Source organism: Epargyreus clarus, unplaced genomic scaffold (assembly GCF_041222505.1).
Source record: "Epargyreus clarus isolate Ecla_fem2 unplaced genomic scaffold, WU_Ecla_fem_2.2 ptg000018l, whole genome shotgun sequence".
Classification (NCBI taxonomy): domain Eukaryota; kingdom Metazoa; phylum Arthropoda; class Insecta; order Lepidoptera; family Hesperiidae; genus Epargyreus; species Epargyreus clarus.
The window spans coordinates 6,424,200-6,440,569 of NW_027332226.1; the positions used below are offsets into that span (position 1 = coordinate 6,424,200).

General features: G+C 32.4%; 3 protein-coding genes across 7 annotated transcripts in view; 2 read left to right on the top strand and 1 right to left on the bottom strand.

Moving 5' to 3' along the window:
• The window catches only part of LOC140749580 (ATP-binding cassette sub-family G member 1), a 32,208-nt gene extending 24,807 nt beyond the window's left edge, over positions 1 to 7,401 (top strand). For all 4 annotated transcript variants that reach the window (XM_073082686.1, XM_073082689.1, XM_073082687.1 and 1 more), the window contains 7 exons: positions 349 to 587; positions 1,075 to 1,197; positions 1,985 to 2,130; positions 3,395 to 3,551; positions 3,781 to 3,881; positions 4,539 to 4,694; positions 5,371 to 7,401. In XM_073082686.1, the coding sequence (XP_072938787.1) occupies positions 349 to 587; positions 1,075 to 1,197; positions 1,985 to 2,130; positions 3,395 to 3,551; positions 3,781 to 3,881; positions 4,539 to 4,694; positions 5,371 to 5,715 (1,267 nt within the window). In that variant the 3' untranslated portion in view covers positions 5,716 to 7,401. The remainder of the gene's footprint in view (positions 1 to 348; positions 588 to 1,074; positions 1,198 to 1,984; positions 2,131 to 3,394; positions 3,552 to 3,780; positions 3,882 to 4,538; positions 4,695 to 5,370) is intronic.
• Positions 7,402 to 7,589: 188 nt separating this feature from the next.
• LOC140749576 (transmembrane protein 62) lies at positions 7,590 to 12,251 on the bottom strand. The gene is made up of 5 exons (XM_073082679.1): positions 11,853 to 12,251; positions 11,521 to 11,770; positions 10,126 to 11,021; positions 9,430 to 10,001; positions 7,590 to 9,288 (listed from the first exon to the last, which is right to left on the bottom strand). The coding sequence occupies exons 1-5, from the start codon at positions 12,054 to 12,056 to the stop codon at positions 9,255 to 9,257; spliced, it is 1,956 nt and encodes a 651-aa protein (XP_072938780.1). The 5' UTR covers positions 12,057 to 12,251; the 3' UTR covers positions 7,590 to 9,254.
• A 236-nt stretch (positions 12,252 to 12,487) lies between these two features.
• LOC140749578 (amino acid transporter heavy chain SLC3A1) lies at positions 12,488 to 16,159 on the top strand. 2 transcript variants are annotated; one of them, XM_073082682.1, is made up of 4 exons: positions 12,488 to 12,606; positions 12,700 to 13,060; positions 13,714 to 13,853; positions 14,166 to 16,159. In XM_073082682.1, exons 2-4 carry the CDS (start codon positions 12,832 to 12,834, stop codon positions 15,696 to 15,698), a joined length of 1,902 nt encoding a protein of 633 aa, XP_072938783.1. In that variant the 5' UTR covers positions 12,488 to 12,606; positions 12,700 to 12,831; the 3' UTR covers positions 15,699 to 16,159. The 2 variants fall into 2 exon arrangements, with proteins under 2 accessions (XP_072938783.1, XP_072938784.1); XM_073082683.1 differs by having other exon boundaries at positions 12,501 to 12,583.
• Positions 16,160 to 16,370: the final 211 nt, after the last annotated feature.

A 16,370-nucleotide genomic window follows, 5' to 3' on the forward strand; every position in this document is an offset into this window, starting at 1 on the left:
TTTTTTTATGTTCACAAAAATAGTATAATGATTTATCACACATTACAATTTTATTAAAGTACTATTCAATAAATAGGTATAATAATAAAAAATCCTTGAATGCAATTTCTAACAAAATTCAGTACTAAAATCACTAACTTTTTATAACATTAAGTAGCGACCTCGCGACCTCTACTATTTACCTACCTACATTTGTATCTAACAACGTATATAACAGGGGTTCTATATGTCGGTATGCAGACGCTTCCACCAAAGCTAAGAACTGTTTACCAATCTAACTATTCTGCTTCTAACATCTTTCAAGCACTACAAGACGATAACTTAGAATACATATTTGCTCTCCCACAGTGGTTTGGACTCAGTATCATCGATGTCGGTAGCAAAAGCCCTCCAAGCAGTAGCAAGGGGCGGGAGGACAGTGGCCTGCGTGATCCATCAACCTTCCTCCCAACTCTTCACATCAGCTGACGATGTTATTCTTCTCGCGAATGGGCGGACGCTCTACGCGGGTGCCATAGTCGACATCCCCAACGTACTAAAACTGTCAGGATTGGCCTGCCCTTTGTATTACAATATGGCAGATTACAGTAAGTTTAACAGCCTTTGAAATATATTTTTTCAACGAAACTTCCTTATTGTTATTGTTAGAAATAACATAAAGGCAAAGGTTTTGTTTTTTATATAAGCTTTAAAAAAACAATTTATTTAAATTAATTTATTTCGCTCCATTTTTTTCATGAACCGAAACGGTGTAAAATAAGTTTATTAAAATCGTTTTAAAAACATTATAACAAATTAAATATCTACTACAATAAATGGTACTTTTATAGTGATTAGCAGATTTGCGAATATTTGCTTGTATCTACATAGGTACATAGATACCGGTTTTTACGCAGTGCCTTTAATCTCGATATAGTTTCCGAAAATGTTTTTCCTTGTACAATCACTAGTAACTCAGTTTATACAATATGTTCCAAAATTAAAATACCGATAGATAGTGTTTTAGCGACAAACACACAAGCAAACAGCAACAATCAACTTCAATTTTATTTATATGAAACTTAACATTTTCAGTTTTGGAAATAGCCACCGGTGAACACAATGGAAATTTAGCGTTATTGGAACAAGAAGCGAGGACGTATGCGTTTGAAATGAAGAAAATTGCCGAGAAAGATGTACGCCGAAGATCTGAGAAAGGTATGATATCAAGAAAAAACAAAAAATACAACGGACTTCTATTTCAATAAGAAATGGGGTACCAAAGGGTAGAAACGGAACCCAAATACCCAAAGCGTAAATTATTAATCTTCCGCTGTCTATTTCGCCGTCTGTCCGACTGTCACAGTGTTCTATCTCTTAAACCGTAATAAATAAACACTTGATTTGTACACAATAAACACTTACAGATTGAAGAACAGTGGCCGTTATAACAACAATGACAAAAATTAAAAAAAAAACTTGATAATAAATGAGGGTGGCCAATGGCCATACAAAAAGCAGCATGTTTTTCGTACCTTAATTGGTTTGAATAATTCAACTTTTACAATGCATTTACTTCCTTAGCTTCTATTATATTAAAATAATATTAAAAATAAAAAAAAATGAACATTTAGTGGTACGGAACCCTCCATGTGCGAGTTTTACTCGCACTTGAGCAATTATTTAGAAGTCGGTTAAAAACAAGGCCTTTTTAAAACGTGACTTGATTTTGCGCGAAAAATTTTTCACCTCGCTCGTACCCACAGTAAGATGTTAGCCGTCTTGTTATTTTAAGCTTATTCTCATGCCTACAAAATTTGATGTTTTTTGATAACACAAATACAGGTTCTTATTTCAAGAAATGTTTTAGGTGATGTTAATAGCATAGACTAAAACTCATGAACCGTTTTTTTACCACTTAATTTTATTGGAACTTGATTTTGATTGAGTATAAAGTACAATTTTCATTAGTGACTACATATTAGTTAATGTTATTTTGTTTTAGATAATTCGATAGAGGCAGAGGCACTACTCACGACTAATACTAGTAATTCGTACTTGAACACATTTGACGCCAATTGTTGGCAACAAATGACAGCGTTGCTGAAACGAGGATATCTTGGGGCCTTAAGAGATGTCCATTTAACACAGGTATCCTTAATATTTGGTTATACCTATAGATACAATACTTTTGAATATTATGAATATCTCAAACATGTAGGTTTCCTTATATGTATTTCATTCGATCCAAATGACTCTCATAGCAAACTACAGTGTAAACTCTATATAACGGCACTGAAGGGACTGTGCATTTTATGGCGTTATAGAGAGTGGTTGTTAAATGGAGAGAAGAAAAATCAGAATTAGAAAAAGAAAAAGTTTATTTCAGTCTAGTGTTAGTAGTTATTTTCATAAAAAAGAATCTTATTTGAACACTATTGCGTGTTGTTTTTTTTTGTCTGACGTCTTTTGCTGCACCAGTAATTTTGTTGTATTTTTTTCATTATATTATTCATATCTTCTGATATTGAGTACATCTTGGTAAACAAAAGAACGACAGTCGAGTTTATTGCAGGCTAGGATAATAAAGCGACAAAAGAACGTACACAGATGCGCAGATTTTACTAATTTTAGCAACTTAAAAGGTACTTTTTTTACTCAATTGTGGTCGTTATTGAGAGTGGGTGTAATGCTATGTAGAGTGTATCATTGTATGGAATACAAGCTAAACCAACTAAGCCAATTGATTTCGACGCTTTATAGAGTTTGTCGTTAAATCGAGTGACGTTACATGGAGTTTACACTGTATTTATATTTTTTTAGTGCAAGGCAAACGAAAATATAGGTTTCTTTAAAATGTTACCAATTTTGAATATCGTTACAAATTATAAACTTTGATACAACTACCTACTACCTATAACAACTACTGTGATAAACAATACTATAATAACATTTTCCTCTATTTATTTAGCCTCATACAAATTGTAGTTTATTTTTAAATTATCCCTTTATCTCTTCGTGCTTATCATGAAGACAATGAAGCCAGTAAGTATTAACTAGACTTTTTCATAATAATACATTGTTTTCTACTCCGAAATAATGGGCATTTCGTAAAGACCATAAGTTTTTTTTATAATACAGGAGTAGCAGACGTACATGCAATCCACCTGATGGTAAGTGTCTACTGCCGCCCATAGACATCTGAAATCAACTTCAGATAGGATTAGATATTTCTACCTGAGCTCGGTCACACCCTTCAAACTAGAACACAACAGCGCTTAACACTGCTATCATGAGGCAGAAATTGGTGTGGCGGTGGTACTGCTGGATTCCAACCACAAACGGTTCTCTCACCTTCGAAATAGTACCTAAGCTAATATAATTTATTATGCAACAGGTTTTTTTTATAATCTAGGTACGTGTGGTAACCCACTTCATAGTGGCATTGTTGCTGGGCGCTCTGTACAGCGGCGCAGGGGACGACGCTGGACGGATGCTCTCTAACACCGGCTGCTTGTTCTTCTTCTTGCTGTTTCTGTACTTCTCTAACGCCATGCCAACTATACACACATGTAAGTTTTGTAAAATACTTGTAAAGTTTCGCCTCCCTCGCCCCCCTTGGATATCTATGTGATTAAAGTTTTACGTAATTAACAGTACAGTTAATATAGAACATTTAGGGATACAATACCTAACATTATCTTTAAATTCCTATTTGTAAAAAAATAATAATGAGAACCGAAACTAATTTAAAATAAATATACCTAATCTTTATAAAATACTTAAAATCTTTAATTTCAGTTCCCGTTGAGTCAACAGTAGTCCTTCAAGAGCATTTAAATAAATGGTATTATTTATCTACCTACTGCGCTTCAAAAATCTTGGTGGATTTACCAGTACAGGTGAGTTTTTATTCACGACTTTAAGAAATATGTATTTAAAAATAAGAAAAAGTTATTTTACGTATTTTCTTCATAATGTAATAGTAGCATGCAAGTCTTTAGTCCATCTGGTGGTAATGACTTCTGCAGCTCATATAGCTACATCTGTAATCAAGCCCAGATCTAATCTTTATAATGTAATCTTAGATTCCTACCTGAGATCGACCACTTCCCGTTTTTTTCATCCCTTCCAGTATATTTCGGTTGGCTTACATTTTACATCACAGTAAACCACACTGAAGTAGTAGGTACCTAAGTATACTTAGCAGAATAAACAACACCTGAGTTTCTTATACAATGGCAATGATAGCCTAGTGGTTAAGAAACTCGACCTCTTGATCGAAGGGTCTGAGTTTCAATTCCCAGGCACGCACCTCTAATTTTTCAGTTATGTGCGTATTAGAAATGAATCACTTACTTGAACGGCGATAACATCGTAAGTAAACCTGTATACCTGAAAATTAAAAAAAGTTCTCAAAATTATGTGAAGTCTACCAATATGCACTTGGCCAGCTCGGTGGACTATGGCCATATCCTTCTCATTCTGAGACCCGTGCCCAGCAGTGGGACAATAATGGGCTGATGACGATGATGATGATGAATTATATTACGTTTCAGATACTATGTGCGACAGTATTCGTGTTACCAGCGTGGTACTTTACGTCGCAACCTATGGAGGGTTTCCGCATTGGAATGGCGTGGTCTATATGCGTGTTAATCACAATCCTAGCGCAGACCTTTGGTTTGGTCATCGGAGCTGCTTGCGGTGTAAAGGTAGATATCCAAATAATCTAAATATATATAACTCAAAGGTGACTGACTGGCATAGTGATCTATCAACGCACAGCCCAAACCAGTGGACGGATCGGGCTGAGATTTGGCATGCAGGTAGATGTTATGACGTAGGCATCCGCTAAGAAAGGATTTTGATCAATTCTACCCCCAAGGGGATAAAATAGGGGATGAAAATATTACTTCGTAACGCGAGCGAAGCCGCGGGCAAAAACTCGTTCTATATAACTGGGGAGAAATATTCCACCGATATGTAGGTACTCCCTACGATCTTGAGTCGAATTAAGATTGATTGAGATTTTTACGTCATACAATTTTATACATATTTCGCCCAAGATCGAAAGGTTCCTTCCTTACAGGAATGTTCTTGGGCACCTCATACAATCAGTCTTTAGGTACTTACTAGAGAATCCTTCCCCATAGTCACTATTCGCCCTGTAGATATAACTTTACGAAGAATCAATAAATTATGAATGGATACCCAGTGCTGTAAATAAGCTTCTCAAATATCGCACTGTATATTACTGAGTAAAATAGCTCTAAAAATTTTTAAGGAAGATATAAAACTTTACTAGTTAAATGTATTTTAAACACTGTACTCTGTGCCTTCTGATTTGATAGGGATTAAGGTATTTTAATGTCTCCATTTTCGTTTCAGCTCGGTCTTTTCGTGATCCCAGCAGCCAACATTCCAATGCTGATGTTCTCAGAGTTCTTCATCCCCTACCAAGAGATGCCGAAGTACCTTCGTCCGTTCGCAAACATATCGTACTTCCGATATGCGTTTGACGCTTTTCTCCAAACTGCATACGGTTTCCAGCGACCAAAGTTACCATGCCACAGAATATACTGCTTGTTCAGAAAACCTACAGATTACTTAGAACATTTAGGACTTTCAATGGACATCACGCAAGACATAATAGCGTTAGTAATATGGATTGTTTTACTTAAAATAAGTCTGTTGTGTGTCTTACGATACAAAGTTTACAAAGCTTGTAGATAATTGTTCGTCTCTCTAATGTAAGCTAATTGACTTTCTAAAACTACATACAATAGAGTTTAAATGTAATTTTGTATGACAATAAGCTACACCTAAATAACAAGGTGTGGGTAAGTATTAGGCAGTTATATTGTAAGTACTTAAGTACTTAATAGATTAGTCGTTAAAATATTGATCTGATCAAAGATATTTTAATTGTCTTCCAAGCTTCCAAAATGAAATAAGATTTAATGTTGTAAGGAATATACCGACTAGTTGGTGCAATGATTATTGTAGGTAGAATGTAGGTAACAGGTTGGTAGCTAAATTCCCTACATTTTGAAGGTTCATTTTTCAAAATTAACAACTGATAACTTCATGAAATGTCCTCCCTTATTGATTTTCCTCCACCTTCGTCCTCAAGATTGTCAATACCTCTTTTGTAGAAATCACACGATTTTGACTTAAATTTAATTTTAGAACATTGAGCCACATTTCAGGAGTTTTTAAATAACAAAATGGCGCTAACTTAGTTGCCAACCTAATAGAAGCCAAGTCTAAGGTTATGGTTTTTAAGTAACTTTAATGTATTTAATATACCTAAGTTTGTAAATATATTTATTTCGGTAGAAAGTGCGCCTATACGACAAATAATATGACATGTTTATTCATTGAAATATATATAAAGTAAGATAAATTATCAAACCATGTAAAACTAAATTAGCATTAAAGTCGCCAAAACTGTAAACGCAAAGATAACGGGCATTAAATTTTGTAAAATCTTTATTAATTGTCTACCTCCCTACAACCTGGTTGAATTAAATTAATACCACATCGTTAAAACTATAATATTTTCGTTATTTGTGAAGTATAATTTATTTTTATGAAAACACATTTCTTATAACGTTTCTTTGAAAACATAGGTGAATAACTTAGTGGATGTACGTATTTTATTTTTTTTTCCACCAACCTATGTTATTATGGAATAAATAAAGAGTGACAAATATAATTATTTATCTATGGAGAAATATAACTTTTCAATGAGGATTATAAATACATAAGCTCTCTTAAATGTGTAGGTACGTAAGTGAGATACCTACATAAAGATGTAGCGCTTTTCTAATACATTATTTATTGAAATAATTTATAGGTGTGGATACTCCGATTCTTAACTAAAATACTATGACATCGGTCACCTACGATTAGAAATATATAATTTTTAAGTTTTGTATGAAATAAATATAAAGTGTTGAAACAAGTACATAATAAATATAGTTGTAACTAAGTTATAATAATGTGTATGCACGACTCTACGTATGTTGATATAAGCACTAAGTGCAAGTATAATATTTACATACCTAAAGTAACGCCAATGTGTGTAATGTCAATATTTACTAATAAATTTACAATGTCATGTGAATCTCACAGATTATAATACCTATACATTTGGGATCAATATTTAATTAAACTACATTCTTCAGTTTTATTTTATAGACACCAAAAAAAATAATCATGACGTAGATCCAGGGATGTTATGGAACTCCGTAACCGTAACCTGATATGCGCAATAAAAATATATTCGTAACTGTAATCGTAACAGATATAAAAGTTCCGAATAAGTGTAGAGTTTAAAAGAAACACTACTATGAAATGTTTTCTCGAACTAGCCCAAACTGTTGTTAACAAATAAAGTCACTTAGGTAACTGAAAGATAGGTATATTTTTTATCAATCCGTATCCACATCCAGATCCGAAATATCCCATAACATCCCTAATATATTATCTCTCTAGGCACCTAATTAGGATCCTCATTACATATTGAAATTATAAAATAATAATACACTAATACACATAGTAGTACGTAATACATATAAGAAGGTAGATATGTATACAAACTCTGAAGAATAAATATATTTTTATTCAGTTTCATAAAATTACATAAGATTTCAACACAGACAATGTCTGTGGATTTAGTACAGTACATTGAGTAGACTAATCAATAAAGAGTTGATACACTGTATAAAATTTCTTGGATTTCACGAAAATAATGAAAATTTCACAAAAATGGAGCCCTCTACGCGTGACAAGCACATAATATACATATTTTATTGTCTATCATAATTATGGTATGGCCATGTGGTCAGAAAATTCACCGGATCATTAGGGTCACCGAATAAAGTAAAATTTTAAGTGTAATATAATAAGGAAATAATTTAACGAAGAAAAAATATATCTTAAGCATATTTTACATAAGTTTTTTTTTCTAACATATTTGAGTAGTCATAAACACAAAGTAAACAAAAAAGAGATCATTTTTTTTTGAAAACTTAACATCAAGTTAGTAAAAATACTTTATACAATACAATATTATAATACTTAAACTTTTATATATTTAATATTGCAATATAATAATAGCATATTGTAATTATTAATAACTATCAACTAACTATGTCCTATAAACATCTAAAGCAATAAATAGTATTACAAACAATTATTGTTCATTTATCTTTTATAGCCACTGGTAACATATAAATAACATTATTTGTATTTTTACGTAAGTACTTTAAATAAATATTAGAACAATTTTACTCAACACCACTTCAGCGCAAAGAAACTTACTAGAGTTAAGTAATAATGGAACTTATAAAAATCACATTTATAAATTAATTTGAGCCAATGCGAATCGAAACAAAAATTTCATGTTTAAAATCAGTAAAAGCACATTCAATATGTGACAAAAATGTGTGTAAATATCCATAATAATAATGGTTAGCAGGGTTAAGCATGTATTGGTAGAGTATGTATGAGCTTCCTTAATAAGTTTCTCTTACGTTTATACTTATGTTACGCATACAAATGTTTTTTAAAGAAAAAGAGCGGAATTTATTCTTGCGCAATTGTACTTACTAGATATTTAATGTAATATTACGCACAAAATATTTCAACGCGATATTAAAAATAAAAGGAATGGCTTTTACTAGATACCTTTAAACAGAACTTTCTGTTTTATTTTTTCATCCGTAATAATAATATATTTATTAAGGCATCTTTTATTCAGTAGGATTATTATTTCAGAAATATATCCTGTCATTTACTAAGTATAAATTTTACCACCAAATAAGAATTACATGTTCACTCATTCGGTATAAATATGTGTCTTTTAATATTTTACTTTTAAATAATACTAAAGTGGTAAGTTTGTAACAAAATCAAAACGTGCCGTTCTAAGCTCTAACTATAGTTTTAATTTTAAATACTAAATCACAATAGTTCTGTTAAATAAATACTACAAAACGGCACAATAATTATTTAGCTGGCACTGTCAACGTAATGTTAAAAGCTAATAGCATCTTTTGGAATGTCCTCACTAGTAAATCTTTGGTGCAAATTAATACTCGCAATTGAAATAATCATTGATTGATCACCTATATACATTAAAATTATCTACATAAATATCTTACAAATGGTCAAGCATACAACAGATATATATCACATATACATTAATACATCTTTTTTACACAAATATACAAATACTTTTAGACATAACACAAGTGTTGACTTGACTAAGATGGCGTTTCATATAACTTCGTCAGATATCTGCAAAAAAAAAACAAATTATACAATTCAGTTTATGACAAATAAATGAATTAGTTTGACTTTGAAAATTAAGGTAATAATATTAAAAGCTTACAAATATAAACAATTGCTAACTATGAAGTAAAAAACTTGTAAAATTACCTGCAATATTCTGTAGGCAGAGTCAATATTTTATACCACAGTATTGTACTTAAAGCAATGCTCCACGTTCTAAGAGGTCCAAACAATAGAGCCATTGTACCATATTCAAGCCAAAAGAAATAGGCTAATAATAGTTGTATTGAAAGGAGAAATATAAAGGGTAAATTTCTTATCAGAAGCCTTAACCCTCGTATATTTTGACCGCATAGGCGGTTCTCTATACTATGCGCCAATACAAAAATAAGCGGAATCTGTACGAACATAAGTTGTACACCTCCATACATATATGTGAAAGGCTCTGGTATAAATACCCCTCTAATTAATATTCCCCATGCAAATATTGCTCCAATGTATCCATCAATTAGTTCTCCAATAGCCCAAGGTCCAAAAGGAATATAAAGTGCATATAACACTATTGGATAGAAAATTCTATCAATTTTACTCAATAACCAAACTCTTCTCAGAATTTGTCGAGTTGTTTTTCGACGATATTTTGGCGGCCGCTTCCTAAACCTCAAGAAAACTAGTGGTAATACGTTTAATAGGAGGAGTACTGCAAATATTGTCTGAAACTGAAGTAAAATAACAAATTAGTAATAGGTCTACATGGGTTTTTATGGTTACATAACATGAGAATTTTATTTATCACTTCCTTATGAATGTAAAATTATCTACCAAATTAATGATCATACTCACTACTGCTCCTGCATCTGACATCAAAAGAATCCTTGGAGTAACTTCAAATCTTAAAGAGGAGCCATCCAAAGAAAATGGGTGTTCAATAGCAGCCTGCTTTCCAACTTCATCAATAGCAATTACATACAGATTATGTACACCTCCTTTGAATAAGTGTGGCATCCAGTGACAGGCATACAGAGGATGTTTTACAGCATTGCATTCCATCCAACTCTCTTTATCGAAAGATATTTGCACACTTTTTACATCTACGTCACTAAAGGCAAGTATTCTGATGTGGGTTGAATCTGGTATTAACCCAAGTGGTTCATGACCTGGCAACATATATTGTGCATGTTTTGGATTGGTCACTAGTATAATCGGCCACTTATTATGTCTCTGATCAGTGAAGGAAAACATTCCATGATCTATTGCAGCCAAACGAAACATTCTATTGTCTTTCCAGTCACTTAATTCCAGTTCTAAAAAGCCATATTTGTGTTTTGTATACATCCTAGGGACCAGCCCACCCATAGAATGAAGGTGGCCACAAAAATAAGCTTGTGATGCACTACTGTTGCCAATTAGTTTACGTAAGTCCAATATTTGTGATTCCTTTTCAAGGCACAATATGCATGATGTGGGGTAATGACCAAACCAGACAATATGATCAGCTTTTCGCTCTGCCTCTATTTTGAGTTTTTGTATATTCTGTTGCTCTTGGGCATCTAATATTCCAATGAAATTAAATGGTCTTCTCAATCCTGGATCTGGACATGCATCAATGCCTAAAAATGCAGCATTCACCCCATTCTTATTAACAAAATACACATATGAACGAGTATTATTTAATCCTTGAACAGAATAGTTTCTAAAATAATTCTCTTCTGCATTGAGAGTTCGTATATTGAAGTTATCTGGAAATATATAGTCATTGGGTTTTGAAACAAATAAGACAAGTAGGTAGCAGTAGTAGTAAACAGTTGTTTCTTGTTGATTTTCCTTCCTATAATTCCGTGGTCAAAGAGAAATTTATAATGAACCAACCTGTTTATGCCCAATTACACAAAGTTCTTGAGGCAGGTAAACTGAATTGAATGATAGCTTATTCACACGGTTTCCTAGTTTAACCAATGGTAAACTGGAAAACTTTGTGTATAATATACTTATGTACGTACAAATGAAAGAACTTATACTTTTTTGGGATATTAAATGATCTCATAATGTAATCTCATATCATATTTAAAGAATAAAATGTTTAAAATTAGTTTGTTGGTAGTATTTTTTAAAAAAAACTTCAAAATCAACCAGCCAACTTATGGTGTTGATTTTAGATATTGGTGTTGTAAAAATTCACTTATAATTTTTGCCAAATGCATCGAAAGAAGCATAACTCCAAAAACAACAATTACGTACCATGGTTTCCCCTTATGTCTAACCAAATAGTATGGTCTGTAACCCCCGATTCCTTTATTATGTTGTGATAATACACCCACTCATATTTCACTTGGGAGCTGCCTAAGTTATCTTTAGCTTTCGCATCCGTAAGGTCTCCCGTTGCCAAAACAAGAGCTGGTTTAATGCTTTTCACTGTACTGTCGCAAAACTGTTGAAAGTGTGTTATTCTCCCAGGGTCACGGAAGATACTAATGTGTATGTCAGATATCTGCAACAATTATATCACTCTTTGTATTCATCAGAAAGGAAAGTAGCGTAGGCGAGACAGACAAAAGATAAGAAAATTATACCTGTAGAAACCATATTATGTTGTCGGAAGTATCTGTTATTCGCCCATACTTTGCACCCAAATAAGTGGTGAAATTCTCCACCACAATTTGGTTTTCAGTGTAAAAATTATGGTCCGTTGCAATTAAATTCATTATATTTGCAATCATTATAGACATGAACACTAACAAAGTCACTAATAATAAAACACTTTTCGAAAAAATCATGGCAGTTTCGGATTATTTTAAATTTTAGTGAAAAATAAATTAGTTTAATTTTATGTACGTTTGAAATTAATCTCGCGTAACATTGTATCACATTGCACAATCACAATATCGAGATACCGATACCAGTAATTTTATTTTTATTTCCTCTTCATTCCTTTACTTTCCTTTGTCCGTCATATAGTGTCAATGTCACGAGTTATGACATATCAACATTGTCATTTTCAAATCAGCTGTTAACTTAATACAGATTATAATAAACTTTTTACAAAAAATATGATAATGAATATTTAATTAGTATAATGTATAAAATCAATAATATCACAAACTAAGCGGTGTCTTTTGATATTTGTCAAATATTTTCATATAAAGACCTCGGAACTTATACTATCTTTGCCTCAGAAACAATAATAAGACACTATCTTGCGATCATTGTCAACTTCAAGAATTTGTCAATGTCATTTGCACGAAAATTTGATTGAATAATTAATTCGTCGAAGATTCGCCTTGTCTGCATTTATTAATAAATTGTAAATGAGTAGACAAATTAAATGTATGCTTCATCCATATAAAGTGCTATGTTAACATTTTGCAAGCTACATTAAATAAGGACATCTTTCTAACGTAATCACCGTTAATTTTTCAGTATCGCGTAGCAAATCGTGAAGACCTTCTCAAGTCCCAAAATAGATGGGAATGGAACAGATATAATATATAAAAATTTATCGTGATCGTAAGAATCTCGTGTTAATCGACAGAGCATTTTGACGATTCAGCAATGAACGAAATACCGGAAAGCAGTAATAGTAATGGAGTGGCTGAGATTGAGGGCCTAGACACGTTAGATTACTTGCGCGGCGTGAAGTCCTCGACGTGCTTGCTGTTGACTCCGAGTCCAACGCCGATCGACTTTAAACATCCCCTCTCGGAAGAAATTAACGAAGAACCATTCTTGAGCTTGGACGATGACGTCAATGATTCGAAAATGGTCACATTGCAAAATCCTGGTAAATATATTGTTTGTTTTATACATAGGTTTTACTGTCTAATGATATGCATAAAGGAGATTCATTGTAAAAATGTCTTATTAGAAATCATCAATCATTAAATTTTTACTCATGAATAAACTTAAAAATACAGAGAGTAAGAAAGTTGAGGTAATATTGGCTTTGGGTAGTCCCACATGAATCAAATTATTGGGGCATTGGGCAGGGGGGAAAATTAATTAAAAAAAATAATGATTTCAATTTTTACCATTCTTTAGAAGCTCATAACTCGACCAAAAAGCACTGCATAAAAGTAATATTGTATGTTCACATTCCTATCCACTAAGAGTATAATTGACCCCAATATGAACAAAATCCAGAACCTCACTTTTTTTTTCCTGTCCTGTCCGCTTGGTGTGAAATGCCCCATTACAGATTAGGTGGGACTTGTTTGCATTCACATGTATTTAACTTAAGATAAACATGTCCATTATTTTTAAGATAGTTTATGAATGATTTTTATTTTATAATTAGCTAATATAAAAAACAATGTTCAAATTGGCTGCAATTTCAATCATACAGTTTAACCTCAGCGATGATATTTCCAGAACTAATGTTATATAGATTATTATAAAGATGTATTCCATACCTTCAGACATTATGTGTAATTACAGATGCATGTGCAGGAGACTCAAGCTCATCAGCAGATTCCAATTCAGTCGTACAAGATCCAGTCAGTGCTCAACTCATTAACAATATTAGCATGTTGGACTACCAGACTCTCAGCAAGAATGGTGATATTATTTTAGGACAGGTATGTTTTAAAAAGTAACTTTCTTTTTTTTTAATGTTGAGGTAGCAAATGGGCATGCAGTCCAGCTGGTAGTAAGTGCTCATTGCTGCACATGGATATCTGTAAACAACGCCTTATAGAACAAGGGATCTATAAAGCGTTGTTGACTAAGATAGTCACATCATATTTTTTAAACCAGCTAGCATCCAAAACACTGTTAATTTTTGTAATCATTTAAATTGTGTTAATTTTTGTAAAATGTGTGATATAAATTTAACATGTGATATATAAATTTGTTAATATAATTCAGGTCAATAATCTTCATGTTTTCAGCCTGAAGGCTACAAACTCAATGGCAGCCTCAACGTTAACAACCGAAAGTTACCAAGCTTTGTCAATTGGAATTGGTGTGTTATTAGGAAAGTTCTTCTATGGTTTGTTCTATCAGGCCTAACTGCCTGTATAGCAGCTATTGTTACAATGGTTGTTAAACTGCCAAAAACTTGTAATCCAGATCTTCCATGGTACCAAGGAAAGGTATTCTATGAAATTTTCCCTGCTAGCTTTAAAGACTCTAACAATGATGGTATCGGAGACATAAAAGGTCTTATCAAAAAACTTGACTACATAAAAGATTTAGGTGCTGTGTCTATTCATCTCAACTACATATTTGAAGCTCATGAATATCCTGAACACTATTATAATACTACTTCACTTCTTCATATAGACAGGAGTATAGGTGTATTAGCAGATTTTCAAGATTTGATCACTGCCGTCCATGACAGAAACATGCGCATTATCCTTGATATTCCAGTTTCAACAATGGCAGTGCCTATATCACCTTTACAACCAAATCATACTGTATTGCTTACTAATGACACTACGGTTAAGTATATTGATGCAACTTCTGTAGCAATTTCACATTGGGCTAGTGTTCAAAAGGTTGATGGCTTCTACTTAAAAAATTTAGAAAGACATGTAGAAGATTCGAATTTTGGCAAATCTCTGCAAGTATGGAAACAAATCATAGGTAATGATAAAATATTGATGGCAAGCGAAGAAGCATTGGACAAGGTTATGAAGAGCAAAGGTAATGCCCATGAAATATTCCTGAACAGAATTGATCTCATTGACATTAATTTGAATCTAAATCATGGAATTATAGGGTTAAAAAATAAAATAGAAAAAGTTGTGGCAGGAGTACTTTGGAAGAAACCTCACTATCCCTGGATACACTGGAATATTGGCAATGTCCATAGTGAGAGAATATCTAATAAACAAATAAATAACACATTAGCCCTCACTGCTTTGGAATGCATATTACCCGGTACAGTCAGCATATTCTATGGAGATGAAATAGGTCTAGGTGGTTTATCGCAACAGGATATTGAGGGAGATTACCATGAACATGAACATGTGCATAATTTGGTTCCAATGACATTCTCAAGCCACGGGAAAACCAATAGCGGTGAAAGCAATATTGGCATATTGCCTTGGAATTCTAAATCAGTCTTGGAACCTAGATATCAGTACTTAACTGTTCTAAAGGATTTTATACAGTTACGACTGAATACGCCCACAATTTACTTAAGAGCTATTTATAAAGAAGGCAATGTACTTAAAAATATGAAAGTGCGTAAAACAGAAGAAAATCTGGTGGTGATTGAGAGGTGGTACCCACGTAGAAATTCCTGTGTCTTTGTAGGAAATTTAGGAAGTGTACCTATAGTAACTGATTTGTCTACAATGTTTTATCGTGGCACAGTGGTGGCTGCTACAAACACCTCTCTAGTCGGAAAAGTATTATATTTAGATTCAGTAACTTTTCTTCCTCATTCTGCTCTTATTCTAAAGTTAGAGAAGTAGAAATCATATTTTTGAATCTCTATATACTGTTTGTTCCTAATGTTTTTAACCTTAGTATAATGTTTATTACCATTTTATATTTAAATGCAAATTTGCCCATTAGAATCTCTAAATATATTTAGAATCTCTAAGGTAAAAAATATTTTAATCAATGATACATTTGTATTTTTTCTTATTTTTGTTATAATGAGGCTTACTAAGTATTACTAAGTATACTTCGTATTATATTAAGTTTATATAATTTGTTATAAAAATGTTATAAATTGTAACTGTGATTTTCCAAAGATGTTAAAGTTTAACCAATGATAAGTACACCATAAAGGTATTAGGGTACAAAATAAATACCCAACATCGTATTTGCGTAAGAATTTTTACTATACATTTGTACACATTAAACATATGCTGTACCTACTTCTAACTGTTATGTACATGTTTGTAGTAATAAATAGTTACGGAAATTATTACATTTTCATCATTTACTATGACTTAGTAATGACTTGTTTTAAATTATTACATTTTAGACATTGTAACACATTCAGAGTAATTAAACAGTGAGTATTTTAGTCACATTATACAAAATTACAACAATAATTCACTATTATATAGAGAATTTTAATTTAAAGATATTTAAAACATACAACAAAATCATGCGTGTGCATTTGACGCTGCAAG